This window comes from Mixophyes fleayi, chromosome 1 (assembly GCF_038048845.1).
Source record: "Mixophyes fleayi isolate aMixFle1 chromosome 1, aMixFle1.hap1, whole genome shotgun sequence".
Lineage (NCBI taxonomy): Eukaryota > Metazoa > Chordata > Amphibia > Anura > Limnodynastidae > Mixophyes > Mixophyes fleayi.
In genome coordinates, this window is record NC_134402.1 from 126198663 (window position 1) to 126210835 (window position 12173).

At 39.2% G+C, this 12173-nt stretch overlaps 1 protein-coding gene and 1 long non-coding RNA gene across 3 annotated transcripts in view; one reads left to right on the forward strand and one right to left on the reverse strand.

Moving 5' to 3' along the window:
- Positions 1-12173, reverse strand: part of LOC142105869 (uncharacterized) — a 91397-nt gene that overhangs the window by 26643 nt on the left and 52581 nt on the right. The window contains exon 3 of one of the 2 annotated variants that reach the window (XR_012679723.1): positions 2804-2863. The exons of the other annotated variant lie outside the window; for it this stretch is intronic. This is a non-coding gene — a long non-coding RNA (uncharacterized LOC142105869). The remainder of the gene's footprint in view (positions 1-2803; positions 2864-12173) is intronic. 2 annotated transcript variants of the gene reach the window in all.
- Positions 1-12173, forward strand: part of TNIP3 (TNFAIP3 interacting protein 3) — a 45951-nt gene that overhangs the window by 25893 nt on the left and 7885 nt on the right. The window contains exon 8 of the mRNA XM_075189525.1: positions 6861-6983. Coding sequence (XP_075045626.1) covers positions 6861-6983 — 123 coding nt within the window. The remainder of the gene's footprint in view (positions 1-6860; positions 6984-12173) is intronic.

Sequence of the window (12173 nt, forward strand, 5' to 3'; positions counted from 1 at the left end):
TTAATGCTGAAAAAACAGAGGCTCTCCTCTCAACATCCCTCCGCCCCTTCTACAAATCCAAAAAGTCAGCCATCGATTCCACTGGAAACCCCAAAAATTTAAATACCTTGGAATTTATATTCCCAAACACTATGACCGACTATACCAAGCAAACTTTGCCCCATTGATAGATGCCCTCAAAAATGATTTACGTTAATGGGATTCTCAAAATATTTCTTGGATTAGTGGAATAGCAGCAATAAAATTGAACTTGCTCCCCAGACTCCTCTACCTTTTCCAAACCCTTCTAATTAGACTTCCCACCACGGTTCTCAAAGATCTACAAAGCAATATTACTAAATTTGTTTGGGCATCCAAGAGAGCTAGAGTCCGCCTAAAAGTTCTATACAGACATTCAAGAGAGGGAGACCTAGGCCTTCCCTGTCTCCATAAATTTTATCTAGCCTCACACAGGCAATATTAACTCACTCTCACTCACATACCAAGTTGTGGGTAGACATAGAGGGTCAACAGTGCTGGGCGCTCATCAGATGATTGACCTTATAAACTAGATTCCTAATACCTGACTAAATAAACCTCAAATATTAATATAAAAGGTTAAAACATTTATTTAAAATACGAAACAAGATATGAATCATGTAATACCACGATTAAATAGTTAAATAAATTCAAATGGAATTATTAGATCCACTTAAATAACAGTATGTTCTTAACAACAAAGCACATAAATGCAAATCTAATTACATGGATAAAGGGCAGTTAATAATCCAAGAATTGTATGGATAAAAAAGCCATCCTCATCAATAAATGAATTCTAACAATAGATCACACATAAATCACAATTCTAATCATACAGATTGATGGCTCATGCTGTTAAAGATATGTTCCATGTAAATAACAATTCTCATGAAGGTTGTAGGCTTCTGAATTAACATCTGCCATTTATCCATGTAATTAGATTTGCATTTATGTGCTTTGTTGTTAAGAACATACTGTTATTTAAGTGGATCTAATAATTCTATTGATATTTTATTAAAGGGAGGGATACCCTTAGCAGGTGCAGCTCTCGCAAACCCTGGGTGGAGAGCGCGATTCCATATTGTAATATTTAGACATAGAGGGTCATCTAATCCACATACTCTCCCCCTAATCTTTATTCTGGATCCACCCTAAACACTGACCCCCATCTTTCCTACTCCCTCCAACACATCATCATCATCACCATTTATTTATATAGTGCCACTGATTCCACAGCTCTGAACAGAGAACTCATTCACATCAGTCCCTGCCCCATTGGAGCTTACAGTCTAAATTCCCTAACATACACACACACACAGACAGACAGACAGACAGAGAGAGGGAGAGAGAGACTAGGGTCAATTTTGATAGCAGCCAATTAACATACCAGTGTGGCTTTGGAGTGTGGGAGGAAACCGAAGCACCCGGAGGAAACCCACGCAAACACGGGGAGAACATACAAACTCCACACAGATAAGGCCATGGTCGGGAATTGAACTCATGACCCCAGTGCTGTGAGACAGAAGTGCTAACCACTTAGCCACCGTGCTATCAATTCACGCTATCAATATGGAACCTTTGTGCTCAAACTATCGATCTTATATCTTACCCATCTCGCATGACCCCTCTTTGGAACAACCCAGAATTTAATCCAGGACTGGACCATAATAAATGTAAAGAATGGACATCTCATAACATTAAATTCTTTTATGATATAGTCCCTTCTACCCTTTTCACAGAGTTCTCTACTCTCCGAGATCACTTTGGGATACCAACATCAGCTTTTTCTCAACATCTACAGATTCGCCATTTTTATCAAGATAAAATAAAATGCAAAAACCCTCATTCCCCTCCCATACTTGAATCCTTTTGTCTTTTTAGGTCCCCCTCCAGAGGCTTAATTTCAACATTCTATTCACTCTTTATTAAGCATAGTCAACCTACTAAAGAGAGACATGAGCTAAGATGGGAGGAGGACAAGGGGAGGTTCTTGGCCCAGAGGATTGGACCCGAGTTCGTAAACCTGTTGCTAAAAGCTCAATTTGTACACAACTTAAAGAAAACTAGTACAAACTCCTATTCAGATGGTACCTAGTACCCACAAGACTCTGAGCCATCTACCCTAATGCAGCTACCTCATGCTGGAGAGGATGTGGAGGGGAAGGCACCCTGGCCCAAATATGGTAGACTTGCCCCAAAATAGTACATTTTTGGAAGGAGATGCATCATCTGATTAAAAAAATTACTCGCATCCGACTCAATGACAATATTTCCTGTTACCTTCTCTCACGCACAGTCTCTGATACTCTGAAACACACACAAAAGTTGATTGAACATATTCTTGTAGTGGCGAGATGCCTAATCACCTTCAATTGTAAGAAGAGAGACCCACCCACTATTCAAACACTCAATCCAAAAATCTGGCAAACACATAAAATGGAACATATCACCAGTATTATTCATAACCGTCCTCTCTAAGTTCTCCTCCACCTGGAACGCTTGGACCTCCTATTTCACAACAGACCTATAGAATAAGCCACACTCCTAACTCCTTCATACACTTTCAGTTTCCATCTTCCTACTATCCTCTGCTAACAGTCCCCTGTCCTCTTCCTTCCTCTCTCATTTCCTTCAGTTACCTACTTTTACTTCTCACCTCTTAGGACCCTCACCAAAAGGACCTAATTTCTCCTCTTTACTATATTGTTTATGATTTACATATATGTTTATTTGTGAATAATGCTTAAATGATATTTATATACAAATATATTTATTATCAGATTACCATTGGTCCCGATTGGACTTTGTACACCCCTTCCTTCATTCCCTTTTATTTTTTGTATCCCTAAAAAACACAATAACATTTTTTTTTTATAAAAAAAAACCCAACAAATAAACTGCAAAATGCCGAAACAAAAGCAGAACTCAAACATTGCATCACTAGAACTTGTCACCTCTACAAAACAGCTTGTCCACCATAAAATTAAATTTGCGGAAAATTCCAGTCAAACCTTTGCTGATTTCTACTTTTCAATTAAGATTAAAGAGAGGCTAAACCTAAACTAGATGAGTTAATAACTCATATGAAAGGCATGGTCTAGCACTCAAAAACATGAAAGTGAACCAGAGTTAAAACCCAGTGAGATAATTATCAAACATATTTGGTGCCAATAAATATGTAATATTACAGATAAATATGTATTGAGTTATCTCTTTTACCCTGAACCCTACTGAATATTGCTGCCATACTAGCTGTGCAGGTAATGCAAATATTAGAGCATAATTCCAACAGTTCTGATTTTTGTGAGAAATTAGAAATCTGCAAAGGTCAAAAGAGTTGTTACCTCCCCAAAATGCGCGTGGTGTTGACAACTGGGGCTTGTTTGAGTGTAGCCTAAGTTGTCCTAATTTTTCAATTAGTAATGCTGGGAGGCATGTCAGAGACCTGTGTATTCCTGTTACTCTGACAAATTTATATTCAGCTCAATATACTCATAAAAACACAGAGCAGGCAGATGTAAGAAGGAGGTGGTATGGAAACTGGACAACCCAAAGTGATTCTCTGCTTGATTAAAGCATATAGTTGGATATCTACCATAATCAGGCCCGGCGTCCCATTAGGCAAGGTTAGGCAGTTGCTTAGGGTACCGGGCTCTGGTGGGCGCCACAGAAGTATTGTACTTTAATACTGTGTGGCGACCGCTGAGCATACCTTCCGCGGCCGCCGCATAGCTTCAGATAGATCCACAGGGAGGGGCGAGGGGCCATGGATCGCGACCGCCGCCCTCTCCTCTAACAGCTCATGGGGCGGACCGTCCCTCTGACTCCTCTCCTCCACTCCCCCTCCCCTCACTGACTGTCGGGCGTGACATCATCATCACGGCCCGACAGTGTCAGTGAGGGGCGGGACCCCGCAGCGAGGAGCATCTTTATGGAGTCGCCTTTAAGGTAACAGGATGGGGGGGGGCGCATTGAGACCCAGGGGGCAGGGGCAGTGTGCTGGGGGGGGGAGGATTTTGAAATTGTGCCTAGGGCGCCGAGGACCCTAGCACCGGCCCCGACCATAATCATTATGTCATTTAATGTATTTTATCAATGCAATCTCAAATATTTTACATCTATATTTGTGGATGCTGTTAGCAGCTCTTTCATGTTAACCAATGTGCATTTTACCTTTAGTGGTGCATCAAAAACGATTGCTGTAGTTCACTTGCTGAGTCTTAAAAAGTGTTTTTTTTTATTGTTCTTAGAAAAAGCGTCATGTTCTGGGCTATTAAGGTTTAAAAAAAATACATGACCAGTCTCATAAAGCTAATCCTTTGTGCTAAATTGTCCTCAACATGGTGCATTTTAAAAGAATAGTAAAATCTAAATTTTAATGGTGGCAATGGAGTCCCAAGAAGTAGTTTTCAATAGATCCAGTACACATAGTCTAGACTGACCATGCTGCATAATGCACCAATGCCTATGGAAAAATCAAGTAGTATTACTAATCCTTAACATGTGCTGTTTGTATTGTTCTTTTACATTCTTATCAAACATTTAGGTGGACTGTTGGCTATTTTAAATTTTTTTATTCTTATTATTTATCAAATGTAAGCAGCCTTGGAGATAATAAGAAAGAGCACTGCAATCATGAGGAGCTATTTACAAATAAGTGAACTAAGATCGGTTCTTAAACAGTTAAAGTCTTTGTGCTTCATTGTTTGTAGAAAACTCAAGAGAGTCAGTTCTAAGAGTCCTACAGCTACAAAGGATGATTTTGTCTGGCAGTAACCTGCTGTGGGAATGCCAAATTTAGGAAACCCTGCCATAATGACAGTTACAGTAGTTGCAGTATCTTCTACTCACAATTTTGGTTAGAAATAGGTATCAAAAATTTGGCAATTAATTAAATTAAAACATAAGCTGTAATACCATTTTGCTATTTCGTTAAAGAGGATGAACTGAAATATGTTACCTTCCTAATAATGTCAGAACAGATCTATTCATTACAAAAATATTCTAAAATGTGCTCCTTGGAGTCCTACATATTTCTATGAAAATATATACCAGATCCCATTTGCATAGACATCCAATAAGGATTAGACATATGTTGTCACTAGCTAAGCTATTACCATTAGTAACAAAGTAAGATGACATTTAACAAGCAACTTTCAATTGGGGTTTAATGCAGCAAACAAGTGTACTACTGGAGGACTCCGTCAGAAGAGTCCTGCAGCTGGACTGAGTCAGAAGAGTCCTGCAGCTCTATGCTCACTCTTCCCACCAACCCTATTTGATTTTAAAACTAGGAATTGTACTCTGAGAGCACTACAGCCAAAAAAATGAAATAACTAGTGTGTTGAAACTGTGTTCCCAGCAGGGCTCCTCACATATCTGTCAACATTCCTAATTGGAAATCTGGACAAATTAGGTCATGTCAGAAATCAACCCAAACCACACCCCATTCAACCAATACTGTGTCCTATTTTTTATTAAAGTGGAGGTGGGGTGCTTGAAAATCACCCCGTGCTGTGCATAAAGCCAGTGCTAGGGGCTTGGGACTTTGGATTCTTCCTTGAAGGAAAAGGTCATAAGGTTCCATAGGGAGACAAGGGTCTTCAGAACCACCTTCGCCAAAGCTGGGGTAGCCATATGATGTCTCCGACTCCTGCAGCCATAAGACCTCCCTGAGTTAGGCGAAGCTTCCTCCAAGGAACTGGTTCTTCAGTACCCCCCAGAAGGAGGGAGCCTCCGACAACTAGGGGAGAGGGTTACACATAAGAGCCTAAACACAAACCCCAAAACAAAAAGATGCCACACAATGCAAAGAAAATACATAAAAGTGTATAGTGTGGTGCAAGTGTATAATAAATAAATAAATAGGGACCCTAGTCAGCGAATGCTTGGTAGAAGTTATATACAAGAAAGCACCGACTGTACAATGTTGTTTTTACAAACACTTCTACATTGTACAGCCGGTGCTTTCTTGTATACCCCCATTAACAGCAATAATAGTAGTGTCGCGTTTTACAGTGATGTCATTTACTAGTACCGGGATCTCGTATAGTTGCTATTATGAAACGTCTTTTTTTTTTACAGTTCAAGTCAGGCATACTACTGTCGGGGTTTCAATCATTCAATCATGGTTAAAAGGTTCCAACCCATCTATAGAGCACTATATATGGTGCCCCCATCATAAATAATTATTATTGCACCCGTTAGCAATCAAATAGTATTGCTCGCTTAATATAATTATATAATCATTTTGCCCCATAATATAATAGTACAATAATATGTTATTCTTAATATAATGAAAACTTAAATCCCCCATGTTAATTAGAATTTATTTTTATCCCCTTAATCAATAAATAATGATTTTTCATCTGCCTCCTCTTATGTTCTGACTGGAAAATAGCAAACAGCACAATGTTTGACCTATCTAGCCTATCAGAAGCAGGTCTGAACAAAATAGATTTTTTCTGGCGTCGTTGACTAAACCACCGTCGGTTTTGACCTAAGCGCTGGTGGTTTAGGTGTTTTAAAACCTCCAAACATGGTTTCATTCCAGCCTCAAACTACCCTATTATAAATGTGGCGTTTTGGAACACTAAACTGACGGTTTTGTGCAGAGCTTTAAAATCTCTGCCAAATACAATTTTTAGTAAATCTAGACCCTAGTCTGCATTTATCTCTTTCACATGTATGAATATTTAATTAATTATATGGTGCTTTACTGTATCTGTTTTAATCTTTGAAGGTTTAGTTCCGTTCCCAGTGTAAATAGTAAATATGGGTTCTTAATGTAGATTTGTAGTGCATATAACCTTGTTAATGTATGTTTTTTTAACGCTTCGTAGATCCAGATATATGAAGAAGATTTTAAACAAGAAAAAGCTGATAGAGAAAGAATAACTAAAGAAAAAGAGGAACTACAACAAATTAATCAGAGGTTAAGGTTTCAGCTGCGAATAAATAGCAAGGTAAAGTCTTAAAAAATATATAACAATGTGTAAGCTTGTAGTTGCTCCTTGTTGTGATAGAAATAGGATTGACTCTCTTACATTAGGTATAAAATATTAGGGGTGACTTACTAAAGCTTGTAACTGTTCACAAGCTCTGTGGATTTGTGCAGTCAATGCAAGGAGTGGTGCAATCTATGAATCTGTCCATAGTACCTTCAGCTGCAGCCAGCACTGAGGTGCACAAAACGGCAGGCAGGGGGCACTGTTTTATATGTTACTAATATGTGTGTTCTCACTGTTATGCTGTGACATGCTTTCATGTTAGTTCAGTAAAAGCATTTACATCTAGTGGTGAGTGCCACAAGTATTCCCATTATTATTGGAAATATATTGTGTGTAGTAGACAGAACGTGTATTAAGTGCATATATAAAGTAATATAAGCTGTGGAGGGGTTGATGTCTCAGATTACTTTGCACATTTCAATGAGCTCATTTAAGGTTCATGAAACTCAAGTCTGTGTTTACCATAAAATGATATGTAAAATAAGCTGCCATAGTCAGAGCTGGATTAAGACTCTAGGGGGTCCGGGGCACTTAAGACATGGGGGCCCTATAATGTAATATGGTTATCATTTTAGCCAAATGCACAGGCAAAACTGTGAGCACTACTGTTAGATGCACACAGCTCTGCCTTCAGGAGCAGTACAGTGTAAAGCAGGACATACCTCCCAATTGTCCTTGTAGTCAAACCAAATCCTGGCTAAGTGAGACAGCCACCCAAATTCAGGACTGACCCACCAGATTCAAGACAGTTGGTAGACTGTCCTACTCTCTACCCGTTATTGTCAATTTCACCATCTGTGGATATTGGTCTGTATCCTGGAATGTTGGGGGCCCTATTTGGAAAAAAAATTGGTGCATAACATTTAGAAAACTCCAACCAGCCCTGACGTTAAATCAATAGCACCCATGTTTAATAATTAGACCTAACTCCAGCCCCAACATTAAAATAATAGTATTCACATTAAATAAATAGACCTATTTCCCTCCAACCAGACCCAACGTTAAATTAATAGTATTCCTATTTAATAAATAAACCTATTTCCCACAACTTTCCTTGGCATTAAATAATTAATATTCACATTTAATAAATAGTCCTCCTTCCCAAGCTCACATTCAATAGTCCCAAACTGTCCCAGCATTAAATGAAAGTTCCCATGAGTAAATTAATTAAATTAATAGGCAACACTAATAAATAAAATAGTCCGACCATTACCGCACAAATAAATTAATGGCACCCACCTTTAAATAATTAGCTCCTACCCTCAGTTCACCATTAGATTACTAACCTACCTCTCACTCAAATTACAGTAGAGAGCCCTCCAACCCCGGCCATATGTTAACAGAATTTACATTTAATAAATATACCTATTTCGTGTAACCTTCACTGCTATTTAATATTTCATATCCACATTTAATAAATAGACCTCATTATCCCCAAAGTCGGCCACACATTCAATTAATAGCCACCAAACCATGCCAACATTAAATTAAAGGTTCAATCAACCTATCTTAAATTAATAGGTCCCACTAATAATTTAAATAGCCCCTCCATCGCCAAACAAATAAAATAGCACTGATGAAATAATTAGCACCACCCACACACCACCATTAAATTAATAGCCTACCTCCCACCCACATTATATTAAGATCATCCTCCCTTCCCTCATACATTATATTAAGATCCCACTCCCTTCACTTGCACATTATATTGAGATACCCCACCCTTCCCTTACACATAATATTGAGATACCCCTCCCTTCCCTTACACATTATATTGAGATACCCCTCCCTTCCTTTACACATTATATTGAGATACTCCTCCCTTCCCTTACACATTATATTGATATACCCCCTCCCTTCTCTCACACTTACCTTGTTCCATCCATCGGTGTTAGAGAGGCAGACTCTTCTGTCTACCTAATTACAGAAGACACAGGGATGGAGAACCGCACAAGGCAAAATAGTATGAGCACTTAATAAAATGCAAATCTTGTAAACCCGATTAAAAACAAACTTAGATCGGGGGGTGCACCCAACACTGTATTAACTGGTATGGTATACAAGGGAAAAGAGGGGGGAGAAGAAAGGAAGAAAAAGACAGTGTAATATGAGGCACTCCTAGAGTGCTCGTTAAAATAAAACTTTTATTAAGATTTGATTAAAATGGAAAGAATTGAGCAAAATAATTAAAAGAAAAATAAATAAAAACGTGATATGGGATTAAAATGCTAAATAATTTGCAAAGTCCCACTTATCCTCCTAATTGTATAAATACACGCTGAAATAGCGCTATAGGCTACGTCTATGAGGTACTGAGTTGGTGTGTTATATAGCAACCCTAGATAGGATAAACAACAGAGACCAGCTAGTACCGATGGAAAAAAGCCTCAGTTGCCTATGTTAAGTACATATAATCCGCTAGGAGGAAAATGCTGCAATAATGCTTGAGTTAAGTTATTGCTGGATTGAAGAACATATCATATTCAGCATAATCCAAAAAATATAATATCCTCCTAATAGTTAGAAACGAATTTAGTATATTCCAAAATGACATCCGGGAAGTCTATATCAAAGCATCATATAGCAGTGATAACTGGCTGCAAACATCCCTCAGGACAACAATTCAGCATTCAGTGGCTCTTGGAGGGAAGATCCCATATTAGCTCAGCCAGCAGTCACACATCACTTCTTTCTCTAGCCAGTCCATTTTTGCCTCCTCCTCTTTTTCCCAAGAGTATCCTGAAGCCTTCTAGCACATTCTTGGGCTCTAGAGAGCAGCCTGGGTTATAGTTTGCAGTCTGTCCGCCCACAAATGGTCGACACAATTTACATTTAACTTCCCAAAGGTACTCTATAATTTTCTGAATGAGTGCATACAGTAATATACCTGTGATTTGCGGGGTATTACAATTGCATGCATAGCCGTATCTGGTGTGAATTCAAATATGCAGAGACATATTTAGTGCCCGCTCAATGTGCCAAGTCTTATCTCGTGCCAAATCATATTCAGAGCTATATCTGATTTCATGTCCATCACATACAGAGCCATATCTGTTACCCAGTTTACTTCATACTTGCCAACTTTGGCAAGTTGGCCTCCAGGAGATCTCGGGGGTGGTGGGCATGTGGGGATGGGGCTTGGCCAATTGCGTCATTTGGACTCACCCCTTAAACTGTGATCACAAGGTCTATCCTATTACAGCAGGGGATGGGGTCGTGATAATGTGTGAATCGTGTCTTAAGACCCGCCCTTGCCACTTAACTAATGAAGTGGCCAGGAACCGGGAGGTTGCCCTGCTCTCCCAGTAGTCTGGGAGGACTCCCAGAAATCCTGGAGTCTCCCGGACATTCTGGGAGAGTAGGCAACTATGGTTTAATTAAAAAGAAAAATATGGTGCAAGTCTACATGCAGCTATATCTGGTGCCTAGTTTAATATATAGATCCATATCTGGTGCTTAGTGTATATGCAGATCTTTACTTACCAGATTATTACTTATCACATTATTCTTTATCATATACAAGTCTTCTTGAGCAGTGAACTAAATGATTATACATATATCAGTGTGACTGTTGAATTATGCCGTTCTATTGTAGTCAGTGCTCTTACTACAATTAATGTTTATATCAGGGGTGTCCAACCTTTTAGCTTCCCTGGGCCACATTGGAAGACGACGAGTTGGTTTGGGCCGCACATAAGATACACTAACAATAACGATAGCTGATCATCCAAAAAACCATAGAAAACATAGTTAACATATATATATGAGAATAAAAGTGATATATATATATATATATATATATATATATATATCACTTTTTTTCTAATCCCCCTATACTTACCTTTCAATCGCCCTGTTCAAAAAATCCTCTCTAGTTATTATACTATAATCACTTTTTGTATTGTTTCGATGCAATATCAATAAAGTGCATTTAAGCCAGGCATTGTATATCAGGGTGCCCTGACCAGGCCTGCGGTACCTGACATATACATCACTGTGACCCCAAATTGTGACCTGTTTTGCTAATTACACCACTATGTTAAGGGATAACAACTTATAATGGGCCAAAGAGAATAATATATAATGTCCCATTAGTATTACAAGTAGAAGTATGTAGCAGGGAGATAAGGTCCATGATGCTCCAGGACCAGGGGACTTTTATTCACTGGTCAGCGTCCCTTGAAATAATAAAACAAATCCCCCTTAACTTACCTTTTAATCGGCTTGTTCTTCTGTCCTCTTCTCTTCTTTTCTCCAATTCTGTGCTGCTGATTGTTCTTCTCACGCGGGTGACTCCTCTGTGCTGCGCTCCGCAATGGATGTTGGGTGTGATGACATCATGCCTGACATTCACTGCGAGCGCCGCACGGAGGAGGAGACAAGGGAGGGAGCCGGAGTACCAGCTGACGTGACCGCGTGACCGCAAGGTAAGTATTTTCTTTTCTTTTTTTTGCAGGATTTTTTTTTTCCATTAACAGTGCTGCCCCCTTGCCACAACCAAAACTCCTTCTGGGCCACATTTACAGGCGTGCTGGGCCACATGCGGCCCGCGGGTTGGACAACTCTGGTTTATATAGTTGTAACATATACTGCAGAATTGTACATTATGGGAATATATAGAATGGTGTAGAGCAGTGGTTCCCAAACTGTGCACCTAGGCACCCTGGGATGCCTCGGCGATCTCACAAGGGTGATTCGGGCAAGGCCAGTGGTAAGCAAGGCGGGGGGCTACTTGGTCATTATTTTGGCTTAGGGGTGCCTTGAAAAAATTATGGAAACCCTAAGGGTGCCTTGAAATGAAAAAGTTTTGGATCCACTGGTGTAGAGGACCCTGCTCATTTATTATACGATTGGGAACAGCCTGATTATGTTTTCAGTATAAACATGTGCATAGTATTTTCCTCTAAATTATACATTCAGTCTATGTGTCATTTGCCATACATTCAGCACCCAGTGTTTTCTCACAAATGTACCTAAGTATATCTTTCTGACATAAGGAAAATCCATTTGCTGACAATTTATATGGAACTCTTTAAAAAAAATGTTAATAATGTTATATGTTTTAATTAAAATTGAATATTTAGAAATATAGACACAGTTCTTTTACTTTTCCTGTGTGGCAGTATTTGGCTTCAGCCACAGTCC